A 16219-nucleotide genomic window follows, 5' to 3' on the forward strand; every position below is an offset into this window, starting at 1 on the left:
AATCAAAGAGCAGGAAACAAACAAACAAAACATAAAACAAATCCAAAAACAAACAAACAGTAGCACTAGATCAACAGTAGCAATATACTGTGTGTGTGTGTGTGTGTGTGTGTGGGGGGGGGGTCTTTCATGTTGGTCATGAACTCCAAGCTGCCCTTTCCACAGAGGTCAGCCTGAGGCCCCGCCCTCCTGACCGTGGAGCTCGTGGTACCATCCTGCCGCCTGGCGGCGCAGACGCGCAGCACCACGGCTGGCTGACCCCCTCGCACTCTCTTTGGTGCCTCTGCGGCTTCCGTAGATTAGTCGAAATAGTCAGACGTGTATTTTCGCGTCAACTCGGAAGTTTCTGGCACGCCAGTGAGCAGATGAACATCCGCACGAGTCTTTGATCGCTAACGTTTGAACTGAACTGATGAATTCAATAGAGGATGACATCCGACTTGAGATTAAGCTTGGAAAATCCTCGACAATACCCGGAGATGGACAGTGAGACGGGCATCGCCTCCATCGACCAGGGGGGAGAGTGGGGTGAGGGTCGCTCACACTTTGTACAAACACTCACGAAACACCACTTGCTGGATGAAGTGTCTCACCAATAATAAGACATCGTGAAGATATGATCTCTCACACAAGCTCGGTGTTCCTAAACAGGGCGGCTTATATCGTTTAGTTTTGTTTACTTATGTTTGCTGTCAGTGTTAGCTCCTCTGTTAGCATTAGCAGACACCGGTGGCTGTGATGATGTAACTTGGATGTAAGGTGAATTAAAGCCAATACCTTGACTAAAATCAATATTTGTTTTAATGAACCGTGTGTTTTAAACCATATTTACTCGTATTATACGCCGTACACGAATCGTGGTTTGGTGTTTATTAGTATTCATCGATTTATTCATTTCCCGTAAGCCACGTCTGTCTATTTTGTATTTCTCGCTTGGTGTTTGTTTGTTTACATTCCGCCAGATGTATTCATTTTTTAAGGTCTGTAAAAGCAAAATAATCGCTTGTATTTTTGTTTGTATTATATTGTATTATTAAGGTGTCCGTTGACCTGCCCATCTTTATTTATTTGTTTGTACATACAATTTACTGACAGTTAAAAAAAAAAAAAAGAAAAAGAAGAAGAAGCAGCTTATTCAAATAATGCCCACTGGGTAAATCCCTGAATATGGTGGTTAAATTATTTTAACGCGACTTCTGTGGTATAAACATATTGACTTGGAGCAGTTTGATTGACATTGTGTGACATGTGTAAATCATAACACAGATATAAGCCTGTTTGATGAGCTGGAGTACCTGGGAGATGCAAATGAGCTGTTGGAGGCCCTCGAGAACGCCGGCTATGTGAGTCTTTATCATGGTGAAAATGTAAAGGAAGATTGAGAATAAAATGGTAGTTGTTTCATACAAAGTGGCAAACGAGAATATGAAACGTATATATAGCATGTGAGGTTAAAAAAAATAAATTCTTTGCCGAGTAAAAACTGCTTATTCGTGAACATCAACATCACACATATGTAATGGTGATGCCAAATATGGTTGATCTTCTCAACAGGTTTTTTTTTTTTTACACTTACCAGGTGCTTCAAACAGATTGAGTGGGAGAAGATATTTTTTTTAGAGGGAGTGTGAAGTTACAGTAATGTAATCTGTCCACTTGCATTTTTTTCTGTGAAGTTTGCGAAGCATGGAGTAGCTGTCAGTCACAGGATGTAATGTCCTCATTTAACCTTCAGCTGATAAAGTTGCACTGTGATGTGTTTCAGTTGGTATTCTTATTAGGGCAATTGTTTAAAGAGCATGTGTTTGCTTTTTTTTTTTTTTTTTTTTAGACCAATGAAGGTTCAGACCTGGACTTTGATATTGACATTCCTCCATGGAATGAAATGGACACAAGCAGCACCTGCACAGGTAAACCAAAACACGTGTTTACATTTGAACATTTCATTCTGGTTAGTTGACAGCTTCTGCATCCAATTTGAAGTAAATCATTTGTGATTCCTTGCGTTGTCAATTAAAGTAAGGTCAAAATTATTAAAATGTTATTTGTTGTAGTTACTGAATTGCAACACCTTCTATATTTTGTATTATATCCCATGTAAGTTGTAAACGCATAAAACATGGATTTTTATGGTTCATGTTTTCATGGCTGCTTGATGGTTCAAATGAAAATGAGTCTCCATGTTAAGATTCAGAGGTTTAGACTGAAGGAGTCTTAAGTATATAACAGCAGGTACTGTGTCTTTGTCCTTGTGCATCCAGATGGTGAGGTGAGTGTGGACTCTCTGTCACCTGCTCACACTCTGAGCTCTGTCCCCTCTCCCGCCTCTGTGGAAGCCTTGTCCCCGTACTCCTTACAAGTAAGACTCTGCCTTCAACTGTTTGTCCTTCCTAGTTTGTTTGCATTTTAACTGAATTTCCAATTCAAATTTTATGTGTCTGGCTGATTGTGAGCATTTACATAAATTCTCATTTACATTTTTCGTGCGGGATGAACACGTACATTTTCAGTCCAGATGGTCTCCAAACACTGACAGCTGCTCTTTGCTTTTGAATAGTGACACACACACACACACACACACACACACACACACACACACACACACACACACACACACACACACACACACACACACACACACACACACACACACACACACGCGCGCGCGCCATTTATTAGCAACAGCCTTAAACACCTTGTCTGATTAATAATTTACTGTCCATCTGAGCTGTGTGCCAAACCCTCGTTAAAAAAAGGTGCTGACAACTTCAGTCACATTTGCATAATTCACGAGACAGATGTTTTCACAGCAAGTCAAAAGCAAGGACCAGGGTTACATCTTTCTTTGACCCCAGCACAATCTGCACTCATTTGTTTACTGACAAAATTGGTCTGACCTAATCCAAGGATATATTGGAGTTTTTGAATATTGACACTTAAGGACACTTGAACCATGTATATTCAATGTTATCAATGAAAAGTATTACATTTAGATTAATTTGACATCATTTACAATTTTTTGAACTAACCTTTCCATAGTTAATGTGTTTAACATATATTTTTATGGTTGTTTTAAGTCTGATTTGTGTCTTCCACCAGGATGAGGCTTTGTCCCTGCAGTCTCAACACTCTCCTGCTTCAGTCTGCTCAGAGTCCAGTGGATTCTCTGACATTCCTCCTCCAGCTAAGAAAATCGCAAAGAGGACCTTGCAGATTGCGCGAGGTGAGCCATTGTCTGCCACCGCATATGTCCTTATTCTGCCAACGTCTGAATTTGTACTTGTCCGTAAATCAGGAAAAATGCAGCACCACTGGATTTTTAGAAGTTTTGGATGTAAACAAGAGAGAAAAGAGACATAAAGGCTAAAATGAGTTAGAACATTTAGCTATTTCTTTTAATGCATCTTCATATGCACATATCAATTATGTCACCTCAACTCATTCAGCTGGAATTATATGTTTATTCTGCAATTGCCTCACTCCTTCTGTTTTAATCTTCTTTGCTACACATTACAGCCAAACCAGCACAACCCGTCAAAAGGCAGATTCAGATCGGCCCCAAGATTTCCATCCAGCCCAAACCGCTGATTAGAGCTGTGCCCTTGGCTCAAGCGACCGCTCCCTTGCAGGCCAAGACAATCATCATCCAGCCCCTGCAGACCACTGTGCTGCCTGTTGTCAAACCAGCTCCAGTCACCATCCAGCCAGCACCCCCTCCAGGTCAGAGCTCTCACTACATCACATGCGATTCCCATCATATTGAATTGCATCAGAATAATGTCCTGGCCACATCCACAGGGCGTAGAACACTATTCTGTCTTTGAGGTTTTCTTTCATCGTTATACTTGATGAAAGGTCTTCTAATATCATCAATGCTCTGTTTCGTTGTGAATTTGACTGATATTGTAACTTAAACTGTAATTTAGGTGTTGTGGTTTTAACCAGTAGATGGTGCTTCATACTCAGTTTTTGAACACTGAACTCAGTGTCCCATCCCTCCCCTCCTGATGTTTAAAGGATATGATTGAATCAGGATTTGAGTTGGTATACTTGTGTAAGCAAAAAAATTCCCCCATTTGTGTTATGAATCAGACTATGGAAATTATCCATTATAAATATACAATGAAGACATTTTCTATCGAACCGACATCAACGCTAGAGAATATTTATGGCCATCTGTCGGGTTCATGCATTTAGGTAAATTGTCTCTCGTTCGGTGTTTTAGCCTGCCTGTTTTACCTTTCTGGTCCTCTGTGTGTTACATCACAATCGTTGCCTGGCCAGTGTAAATACTTATGTCATTGCCTGAGACCCTGGTGGGTGGAGTATCTGACCTCGCTCAAAATGAATTTGGATTTGGCTCTCCTGCCTGCCTGGTAGTGGCCAAGATGGCAGCTAGTCAAAGCCAAAACATACGTGCCGAAGTGTAGGAGCCCAGATGTGCATGTAGTTATGCTTTTTTCAGGTCGGGAGTCTTACTGGTTGATTTCCCACTTTATAATCACAGGAGGATAATGACACTATCCATCCTGGAATGAAGAAAGACAAGAGACCTGAACAAAAAAAAATTTATAAAAGAGTTTATATTTTATTAAGGGCCACCAACCAGAGAACAAACCATTTTAATGAATTCTGACTTTCATGTGCACACATTTTTCTCACAGGTGGTGAGTTTGGGCACAAGACAGAGAGTTGGCACTACTGACATTCATTAGCAGAGCAGAATAAAGCTCCTACAAGATTAGCCCTGACAGAGGTGAAGGCTGTTGGGTCAGTACGAGGAATGGTTCCTGGCACAGTCCCGCTTAGAAGAATGGTTTCCGTTCTTGGAGGCTCCCACATTAATAAAAGAACAATGAACATGGGCAGTATGTGCAGTTTGCTGAGCAGGTTTACATCTTCGGGGGCTTGATCTGTTAAAAAAGAAAAAAGATTGGTCTTGTGCTTTTTATATGCATTCATGCACATAAAAGTCACAGACCTTTCAGTTTGGAATGTGGAAGTTTTAAGACCATAGGTCAAAATGGCAAGCGTCTTTTCCACCTGTATTTTAAACACAGAGAATCCTTTTAAAGACCAAGGGTCAGCCGAGGTCAAAAGAGGAGAGGGTAAGGGGCTAACAGAGCTAGTCTGAACTGAAGCATGTGGCTGCAAGTCTCCACAGAGACACTACTTGCGTGTTTGTGTTGTTAATAGTGAGGTGAAGATGTGCTCAGAGCATAAACACACGACCTCACATTCACATGATGGCAGTCTGTATTAATAAATGTAAATCATACGGTAAAAAATATAATTGCAGTACATTTGAGGCCTGTGATTTTAAAACGTGTATGCGTTGTGTCCGTCTCGCAGGTCGATCTATAGTCCTGTCTCCGTCGAACCAGTTACTCCAGATCCAGACACCACAGGCCATCTCTGCTAATGTGGTTACCATGCCAACGCTCAGCCAGGACCGGCCAGTCCAGGTTGCTGCTCCCCCTGTGGTTTCTGTCACACTCCGGACCCCTTCCTCAGATGATGATGTGAGTCTTCAGGTTTAAGCCCTTTGTTTATGTTTACCTCAGGGAGAGATGGTGCTGAGATGTTCACACTGAGTTGTGCAAGTCACTGGAAATGATACATTTATAAGTTCCTTTACTACCATTGCAAAATATATAGAAAGTAGAGATGCATAACTGTAGTGATATGATTTTTTTCTTTCTTTGCTGAGGACTAAAACACTTGTGGATATTGTTGTTTGTACATGTTTAATGTCAGGTTTCCAGCAGATCTTGTAGTCAATCATCACAACGCAAAACTTTCTTTAATTGTCTTTATACCCTCGTAACTTTTAAATCGATAACTTTAATTACAGTGGGATACCTCTCATGTAGATAGGGAGGAATCGATTTGAACTTCAATAATGTATATATAACTTTATATTTATGCAAAACTGACATCGTCGTGAAGACTTAACACAAATAATAGACAAAGTATTCTCAGTTTACTCTCCTGTGTGTTTTCAGTTTTACAGACTTTTTGCTGATCATGGCAGATTCTCATTCAGCTGTCCCTATTTTCAGTTGTTTAAATGAGTAGCTGATGACACAGCAGGGTAACACATGTTTCTGTGTATTTTATTGTGACGTGGAGTGAGTTGGGTTTTTTTTTCCTTTCCAGTGGCAGCCTTTTAATGATGGTTTGCGTTCATGATTGTCGGTTCAACAACAAGTCAGTTAGATAATGGTGAGATGACCTGTAGTATTAAAAGTCAAGCGTGAAATGATTCACATGTTTGTCAAACATTTATGTCTCGCCTTAAGTGCCAACAGTGTCAGACAGGTTTCCAACTATTATTGCAGCAACAGATCTGCCAACAACAGAGGAGTAATTTTCTTTTTTATGCACAAACCATTTTAATTACATTTCATTCTGAGTTGATACTTAGGCGACGTAATATCTTTGGCAATGGCTCGTCCCCTGATTAGACTGGATTTTAACCAGTTGCCATGCAAGTTGAACCTGAATAGAGTTGCTCGTATGCACTCATGCCCTGCTTCTTGTTTATGAGCACGATCTGCATGGTAATTATGGGGTTGTGTTCAGTTGCCATTTTCACTCTTGGATTGGATCCTGTACAACCTAAACGATCTCATTATAGCTTTTTTTTAATGGTCATTCAAATTTTGCAAACCATTAAGTTTAATTTTCAGTTGAAATACAAAAATTTTATGTTGATGGATTGATGATTTTATTTTTCCTAATAGGGGGAACAGTTACTCACACATATGATCTTTTTCCTATAATAAAGACACAAGTGACCCAGTCTTGCCTCGAAACATTTATTATAAAACAAAATATAACATTAAATTGGATGGTGTTCTCACATCAGCGGGAAAGTTAAAGGTTGAATGCTGAGAATGAATTTGACACGATGCAAATGGATGTTGTGTGTGAAGTGATTTTAGTTTATATATATATATGTGTGTGTGTGTGTTTGGAGAGAGATATTACGTAGAGAAAAGCATGGTAGCTTCATATTTATCCATCTCAATGTAATTGTTAATAGGTTTGCACTGATTATTGCCACAATCGTCAGTGTTTATGAGACTTTGGTTCTCGTGGAGCCACAAAGATACTGATGGTCACTCCTTTGCTTTGTTTGTGCCTCTGTGCGTATCATGGGAAACATAGACATGTTATGTAATCACAGTTCAGACTGTGTAAGCGCTGTCGTAGCAGGACGTTGCTGTCCGTGTGGAGGCCAAAGGGTGGATCCTTCCATGTGTTGCATTCAGGGGTGATGTCAGGACATCTGCAGTCAACAGAAAGATACACGCAGCATCCACACTCATGCAAAGTGAACACACGAGGTTTCTCCCGCCTACACACGATTTCTCTGTGGGTGGTGTAGAGGAAACGCAAACATGCAACCAAGGTTTTATGGGACTTCACAAGGTACTGCAGCAGACTGCCCCAGCAGTTCAACTGATGCTCCCCCCCCCAAGTAAAATGTAACTCAGTGAAAGCATGCTTTTTTTTTGTTCTTTTTTTGTTAAATAGTCCTGTGAAAGCTCTCCACCTCTTATATATGCTGACCTTATATATGGGTGGGAGTCATTTTCTTTTAAGGGCCAGTGGCAAGTTTGTTGGATTGTATTTCTATACCTATATTTATATTTTATACTTCCTTTTCAATATATAAACTGCAAATGCTTCTTGTTGTAGACTGAATTGTCAGCCTCCATCACACAGCCGAAGAGCTGGCGTGACTTTCAGCAGCTTCACTGTTGATTCAGGCTACGGTCTTGGCCACAGCAGTTCCTGATAGCTTGCTCTAAAATGACCTTTAGCGGCCTGGGAAAAAAAATGTTTCTCATTCCGTCTCCCCTTGTGTGACTATTATTTGTTTTGGGAGTACAACTTCAACATTCACATGGTTTTTCAGGGGTTGTTTGACAATAAACTAGTCTGTGAAGTTAAACCAAATACACAATTTAATATACAGGTTGTGTCACTGTTACTGTAAGTGCCTAAAATGATCCGCAGTCATGTGTGCGGTGATGCCGCGATGCCTGCAGAAAATGTAGGTCATCCCAACATCAGCTGCTATAATTTGATTGGAGTAATATATGGCCTTCATTCATGTGAATGCAAAAAAAAAATTACATTGCTCATAATATGATGTCAAATTGTTGTATTTCATTTATCTGCCCAATTATTCTCGACGTTAACAGTGTTTTCCCATTAGTGCTTTTAATGATTAAGCTCAACCAAAAAGTGTCTATTATTTAATGATTGGTAACGGCTGACCTCTGCCCGTAAAAATAGTCAGCCTCTAAAAGGGCGGAGAGGGACTTTTCCAATCATTGTGGGCATAATTGGGTCTGGAGAAGAGCTTTATTGTGCCAGACCTCGAGAGCAACGTCGAGGAATTTCAAACCCCAGAGGCCAAAACAAATACACCTCTTAGCCATTTGTAAAGCTAACCAAGTCAATAAAGTTTACAATAGGCCATTAAAGAGAAGGGTCTGTACACATTTATTGTGAAGGGGAAAAGTTGGATAGTTTTTTTGTTGTTGTTTTTTTTCAGATAATACTTCAACTTCTTTCTTATCTAAAGTTGAGGTAGTTTTAAAAAAATATATTATTTTCATTTTTAAAGGGCATTTGGATTTTCTTTCACCAATCATTTTGTCAATATTTGAAAAATAAAATTACTTTGAAATGAAAATACAATCATTTAATGATATTATTAGTTGTATGGAGCTTTCAATTCTAATTTAACCAAAAAGCTGTTGAAGTGTTTCACACATGTGAAGGCGTGTGCGCTTGTGTCTGCGCCCTGCGCAGCTGCGGTTGCTGCGGGTGGTTCGACTGCAGCACAGTATTGGACTCGGTGGGACAGAGGATGTGTAAAATGCCTGTTAATATGGCATGTCAGTGCCAGGTGCTGCTGAAAGTAATATCTGCAGTATGGCCATTACTGTGTTGTTGGGTTTTGTTTTTTTTACACAAACTGTATTTTGAACCGTAGTTAGTCTGTATAAGCATGGTTGTTAAACGGCTGCTGACGATTACATGCTTTGGACAGGTGTTGTGCAGGACGAAACATTTTGCGACAGCTGTAAACAGCCATCATGGATTGGGTCAGTGTAGTGTAATGGGCTGCTGCAGCTGGTGGTTTGTGTGTGTGTGCGTGCGCGTGAGTGAGTGTGTAAATGCTTCCATTAGCAGGACGGCAGGGATACACCCTCCAGAAGAACAGGCAGTCGTTCAAAGGACCTCTTGGATGCCGTCCACACCTAAATGCTCATCTTCACATCTTTTCAACACGGAATCTTTTGAAAAAACGAGACGACGTATTTTTATACTGATCAGCCATATCATTAAGATCAATTATGACTTGCTCAGTAACTTGTCGGTCGGCCTTGTGTATTTAATCCACTAAGATGACATCATAGACGGTCAGTCTTATTCACTTCACTCATGGTCATAATATTAAGGCCTCACATGTCGATTGTATCATGTTTTTCAGATGCTTTTTGTAGATTCAGAACCTTTTTTGAAGGGGTGATGGTGGCGTGTCACTCACAGACAAGCAGCAGTCCTTTAATCAGTGAAACCAGAAACTGACCTATTCAGTCAAAACACTTTTTTTTTTTTGTGTGTGTCACTACCTTGAAAAACATCTTCACACTAACAAACACAAAAAGATTCTGCAGCTATAACCCATGACCCTTTCAGTTGCATTTTCTTAAACAATTTAGGTTGCAAATATGTTCAAGACGAGTCATTCAAATTAAGACAATAATGGGATGATCAGGTTGTTGTTTCGCCTGTGGAACACATTGCATGGTAGTTTTCTTCTTTTTTTTAATGACTTACAGTAAAATCACCAAACATTTGTGCACCAGCCTGTTAAATGAAGTCCTTTCTATTTGAATAGGCTCATGGTTGACCTCAGATTTCCTTATGGAGCGACATTTGACATGCTGAATAAGATGGCAGCACTCTGCAGCTATGGGCTATTTTCCTTTTCTTTTCGCCATAGCCCAAGGAATGATAGAATAATTTAAACAGCACTTCTCAATATACCAACATCCAGTATATCTGAAGGGAGCCACTGTGTAAGGCTGCATGAACAGCTGATTGAATGTGTCCTACTCAATACGAGGCTTTTTACCCTTGTTGACTTTGCCCATCACTGAAATAGCTGGAATTTGAGCCATTATTACTACGGGCATCTCACACATTCAACCTCGCTTTATTGAGAAATGCCAATTTTTTTTGTGCCCCTTTCCCCATGTTTTCTTCCTCAGCCTCATTGAGGAGGCAATGCAAAGTTCCCCGTGCTCTCCACTCCCTGGTAACTGCCTCCTTGCAGTGTTCCCAGGCTCAGGCTAGTGGCACCGCTCCCAGATCTGTGCTGGGAGACAGAGAGGTTTCTCAGGAGACAGAATACAAATACAAGGATCCAAATAACTTAATCACCAGCGGGGCTATTAGGCCCAGGATCTTAGAAGACTTCCCCTGAAGAGGATGTTTTTGTTTGGACAAGGGTAGTTGAAGGGTGACTGGGGACTGGTTGGACAATGAAGGTGTTTTTGGTGATTACTGCCTTTGGGTTTTGTTAATTTGTGAGAGGTCATGTTCAGAATTGCACTATTTTGGGTTTGCATGCACAAGTCCGATTTCAGTTTTGATTACCCTGACGTGACGGCAAGTGGAAAGAATAAGGCTGCTGATCCTTTAAAGTTGTCTCATTTATTTATATCGTTCGATGTATTTGTTTCTATTAACAATCCTCATCATTTGCAATTTAGCTTTTCTTGACAAAATAAATGGAACCATTGCAAATATAATCACCCTATTCGCAATATTATGAATCGCTAAATATAGCTTTAGAAACTATGGCTGACCTTTTTAGGTTTCAGACCTGAAACATACATTGCACTGCTGTGTTTATGGGTCTCTGATGTGCACCCATTTCTCAACGAGTGACACACTCGGTAAACACATCTTTCCTCACGCATAGAACAGACATCACAATTGACCTCTTGATCCCCGAGGGGATGTTGGTGTAAATATTTTCAAGCGGTAGCTTAATCTTGTGCACTTAAAGGCTTTTTGGGCCTGATGTTAAAGGTCTGATTGTTTGCAGAGGTATCATTAACCTTGCGACACATCTTGAAACGTGTTTGTTTATTATTCTATCACTGCAATAAAGTGAAGCGGCAGTTATCCGCGCAGCTCTCCTGGTGAGAATAACAAAGTCGCCGCTGGCTTTGGTGCCGAGTTTCCTCCTCGTCTCCATTTACTTTCTCACTATGTCATCTTTCCATTTTATTGGTTCTTTCTATCCATTGCCAACATCTTAAACAACTGTTTTTAGTTCCTCTGTGCTGTTCAACATATCTCATATGTCTCAAATAGAATGAACGAAGGGCTTGTTCCAAATATTTGACAGAACAGATGGTGAAGCTTTTAAGAAAGATAAAATGGCCTTTATCAAAGCTGTAAATTATATATTTATTTAAAACTGACAGTATACTGTTGTATCGTATGCAAAAATGCACTGTATGTATCTGTTTGTTGTTTTTTGTACTTATGGGTATGTTTATTTTCCATTTTTTCAATTATCTTTATTTATTCCAAACTATTATGCACATTACGTCAGACTTGAGAGGAACCTATGATGTGTCGTCCCAGAGGCTCGTACTGTGCTGTCAGTAGTTTCTCAACAGCTATCTCTACTTGCTGTTTGGATAAGTGCAGAAGGAATGATATGAACCACATAGTGAAGAAAATTAAATGATAGCAATATTTTTGCCTCATGGTGCTATTTGTTTTTTTTTTTTTTTGTGGCTTTCTCACCCCAGTCAAAGTTGTCCCAGAGGCAGCAGCGCATGATAAAGAACCGCGAGTCTGCATCCATCTCGCGGAAGAAGAAAAAGGAATATCTGCTGTCTCTCGAGGCCCGCCTAAAAGTGGCATTGACTGAGAACGAGGTGCTCAAGTGTGAGAATGGCAACCTCAAGAGACAGCTGGAGGGCTTGCTGAGTGAGGTGAGGATTCGCGGCCCCTCGAACACTCCCACAGTGGTCATGTCTATTGACCAGAGTATGCACGTTTCCACAAAAAGCAAAAGTAGTTTTTTTTTTGTTTTTGCACAACAAACTCATAAATACTTAACAAGGACACAAAGAAAACCATGCATCATTCAAAGCACAGTTTTTGCTTTCCACTTGTAGTTTGCATTGTAATTGGTTTCCTCTTTCTTGCAGCACACAGTACTAAAAACAACAGCACCCAAGAGGAGGGCCGTGTGCCTCATGGTGGTCTTGGTGTTTCTCGTGTTGAATGTGGGACCAACGAGGTGAGCACGGGACCGACAATGTCCTAATTTCTGATTCGATAAAGTGTCTGAATTAAAAGTCAAGCCTCAAAAAGTGTTGAAAATAGATATGGGAATCTTACAGCTCACTGTACTTCACTGTGAATCCACAAGCATTTGATTACTGGAGGAAAACAAATGGGAAGTCCCATGACTCATTGTGGGAATCACGCCTTGTGTAAAAGACCTTATTCAAAAACTGTTTATTGAAAACAGGGTTTACCATCTGAAACAACAGGTCCTGCTTTTTGCTCCTAAAAATTCAGATTGGGGAGCTTGTTTGAAGTCTTTTTAAAAACATAGATTAAACAACTCAGACTTTGTATGTTTTACAGTGACTGATGAAGCGGCACATTAATTCACGAGACCCTTCTTCTTGAGCCACAGCAGTAAATAGACCATTAACTTTACAAGTCCTGTCTCATTCTGGCTGAAACACATTTAGCTGGACAATGAAGTGGCGATTAATAGTTTTGTCTTGTGTGAAGAAAGTGTCCCTCTGATGCTGTTGCCAGTGTTTTTGGGATATGTGACTGTAAAACACTGGCGGGTCATGGTCAAAGTAAACATCTACCAGTTGTTGAGATGTGAATCAAAATCTGAACTGCCACATAAGAAACAATGAACTCATAAAGTAATAAACATTTGCATGGAGCCACTTTTCTCATCAGTTTGTAACACATTTCAATGAGTTATATAAAACTGCACACCGGGGAAAATGAGCTTGATTCCTCTCTGAGAGCAGATGGAGCATTTGTAATGCCTCAGACTTAAGCTCATAGTTGACCTCCAAATCGAACGACACATTCTCTGTTCTCATAGTGTAAAAATGTTTGTTTTCCTCTGGGAGTAACTTTCACCAGTGGAGTGCAAGCATCAACTGCTTGGCTCTGATAATCACTCGGGTTTTCTGTGCTCGGAGTCGAGTCTTTTCACTTGTTCTCTGGAGCTTAGACCTAAACGAGTTTCGCGGGACCCATCAGTGCGTTTTATTTCGCAACTTGCTTTTCTGAAGAATTCACAGTAGCCGAAGCCTGCGTGCGCCTCTACCTGCGCTCGCATGTGTGTGTTTTCTTTTTGCACTCTCCTTTTGGAATGTAAAATATGCCCCCTTTGAGGTCCGATCCCTTTGAAATGAAAATGCCACCCACTGTAGTAATACCACTGTGCGTGTAGTCAAGATCAGAGTTCAGATTTTGCTTATGGCTAAAAAACCAAATTGCCTCCGGTGCGCAGGATGTGGGCCACAAGGAATTCAGTGGTCTTCTAAATCCTTCTTCAAATAATTCTTGTTGATAATGTATGCAAACTGAAGTCCTCGATTTTATCACACCTGTCCTTCGCTCTCCCCCATTTTTATTTAATTTTTTTCTTTCTTCAGTCTGTTTCAGGGTGGCCCGGGCTCCAAGCTGGAGGTGAGCTCCACACAGCACAGTGGCAGACACCTGTTAGGCTTCTCGCCAGAGGCAGAGCCTGAGTTTGTGCTCAAGTCCCTCGGCCAGGGCGCCGCCGAGATGGCCAACAGGTAATAAAGTGAAGTCCCTCCACAGGGCTGTGACTGAACCAGGATGCACCTGTGAATGCCCTCAGGCTGAGCGAGTGCCGCTTATTACTGCGCACGTAAACACGTGCACCATCTGACTACCTGTCCGAACGTCAGCGATGTGAAGGCCTCCGGGCCCCTGGCTAGTTGGGCAGCATTGAGTAACAAGGTGGGAAATTGGGGTCAGACCCTGTTTAACATCCAGCCTTATATTGTTGGTAACTCTTTATTTTTCTAATAGTTTATGTATTTTCCTTTCCTTTTTAAATGCTCTCGAGGCCCATTAGTTGCGTTCCCAAATTGCACAAATAACATTCCAGTTTCTTACATTACCTGAAGCCTCATGTCTTCAGAATGATGTTTTGCACGGTGGTCAGAGCATCTGATGTCCCTGTGGCATTGCCGGCCCGTGTTGTGGCGCAGACTTCGGTGTAGCATATGTCACATGTTAATGCAAACCATTCATCTGCAGTATCGCGTTTCCAGGCAGCATTCAACCAGCGCAGGCAGGAAGGAACACATTAGCCTTACAAAAAGGGGGAACGGCACCGAACGCAGTCGAGAGAAGGATGACAGGAGTAGATATGCAACCTAATCTTGGGGGTCCGACTGAACAGGAAAGCGTGTGTGTGTGTGTGTGTGTGCTGCAAGGTTAACATGGGGGGCCCCTCGGCGAGAGTTATGACCAGGCCCCCGCTTTCTGACGTCTCGTCTCGTGGTAACGGTTTCCAAGACGTGCAGAGAAAGGGACGCGAGGCAGAGTCAACATGACGGCTCGCATCGGGGAGGCCCGTTGTAGGGATTGCGCTGGTGGGATCATTTTTTTCTTCACAAACTCCCCGCAGGTGGGTGCTGCCTGTGGACAGTTTACATCAGCACCTCGGGCAGCACGATTATTCACTCTTGAGAGGTGTATGACATTTGCAGCTGAAGTCAAAGTAACTTATTAAAGTCACCCCCATCCCCCACATTAGTCAGCGCGTCTGTGCTATTTGAGGCTTTGTTCTCCTTAGTATCTTCGTTATAATTGTAACCACAAGTCATTGCAGCATGTGGACAGATTATCACCCCCATTCGATGTCACGTCAGCATTTTTCCGCATCATTGCATTGACAGAAGCTCTGCCACCTCTGCACATGTTTGTAAATCTGTGCAGTCATCCTCACACTAAAGCCGTGCAAGTTTTGTTTTCTGTGCCCGTTGGTTCTCAGCTACCTATTTCAACCTGGGTGCTTCACCTACAACAAAAGGCAAACTGCCCCGTTGGCCCGCCGTCTGCATTCAAAGCATATTCTCAACATGTGGGACATATTTTTAGCAGATTGGCGTGTGAAATCCTGACAAAGATTTCTGGGCGTCCGTAACAGCCTTGTAAATTTAACACATCTCTCTTCGTCTAACAGCCTCTCCTGCTTCTCGTTCAGTTTCAGCTCTGAGGATAAGGCATTAATGGTGGTGAAGGACCCCGTCTTTCTCGGACCTCCTCCGCCGTGCCAGCCTTCGGTGAACAAGACCAAGTGCATTGAGTGAGAGCTGCATTCATTTCTTGAGGATATGTTTTCCCTTTTTTTGCCCGAACCACAGTGTCACCCAAGTCTATCGCACTGATTACATTGTCAGGTTGGCACACGAGTTGAGGGGTTGGGTCCACCGTCATGAAGTGCAGCAGACCAAATCCAGGCGCATGAATAACAGCGCCCACAAACCTACTCGGACCATTCTGGTAAGGCGCGGCGGTGTGTTGTGGAAAATCAAAAGGAGAAAGGGGGCACGCACACCCTTATTTTTATGTTTTTAATAACATGAGTTCCAAACTAAGCTTAATTTGTATTTGAAGCCATTGCCTTCAGGATAAAACTGTTGTTTTCACCACTATTTCACCTCTCTTCACACCTCACCTTTCACTGCCTCTTCATTGAGCCAAATTTAATCCGGCAGCCCTGAGAAAGTAAACATAACTCCTAGAGAGAGGCTGTGGGATTAGCGCCCCCTGTGCCTTTTTCCATTTTTTGGTTTTTTTCTAAATGTGTCACAGAAAGTCCAGCCTACCAAAGCAACTTCAGTTTGTTTATACCCATTCTTATATTACCGCAAATAAAAAGGTCATTGTGTACGTTTCTGACTTCCTATGAGCCGTTTCAGCAGTAAAATCTCAGGGTATTTTAATGTGTGAAACTCGCATGACCTCCTTCCAACATTTTAATTTCACTTGTGCTCATTTGAATGGCGCATCTTGTGCAAAATTGGCTGTTTGTCCGTGGCATGCTAATATTTCTGTAGTAGTTGTTCTGCTCATGCTT

General features: G+C 41.6%; 1 protein-coding gene across 1 annotated transcript in view; it reads left to right on the forward strand.

Annotated features, from left to right (window-relative positions):
• The first annotated feature begins 358 nt into the window (after nucleotides 1-358).
• The window catches only part of atf6 (activating transcription factor 6), a 28243-nt gene continuing 12382 nt past the window's right edge, over nucleotides 359-16219 (forward strand). The window contains exons 1-12 of the mRNA XM_080506944.1: nucleotides 359-528; nucleotides 1267-1343; nucleotides 1832-1910; nucleotides 2262-2359; nucleotides 3100-3223; nucleotides 3517-3720; nucleotides 5353-5522; nucleotides 11862-12047; nucleotides 12267-12358; nucleotides 13758-13901; nucleotides 15344-15445; nucleotides 15540-15642. Coding sequence (XP_080363070.1) covers nucleotides 429-528; nucleotides 1267-1343; nucleotides 1832-1910; nucleotides 2262-2359; nucleotides 3100-3223; nucleotides 3517-3720; nucleotides 5353-5522; nucleotides 11862-12047; nucleotides 12267-12358; nucleotides 13758-13901; nucleotides 15344-15445; nucleotides 15540-15642 — 1479 coding nt within the window. The 5' untranslated portion in view covers nucleotides 359-428. The remainder of the gene's footprint in view (nucleotides 529-1266; nucleotides 1344-1831; nucleotides 1911-2261; nucleotides 2360-3099; nucleotides 3224-3516; nucleotides 3721-5352; nucleotides 5523-11861; nucleotides 12048-12266; nucleotides 12359-13757; nucleotides 13902-15343; nucleotides 15446-15539; nucleotides 15643-16219) is intronic.

Source organism: Blennius ocellaris (genome assembly GCF_963422515.1).
Source record: "Blennius ocellaris genome assembly, chromosome: 12".
Lineage (NCBI taxonomy): Eukaryota > Metazoa > Chordata > Actinopteri > Blenniiformes > Blenniidae > Blennius > Blennius ocellaris.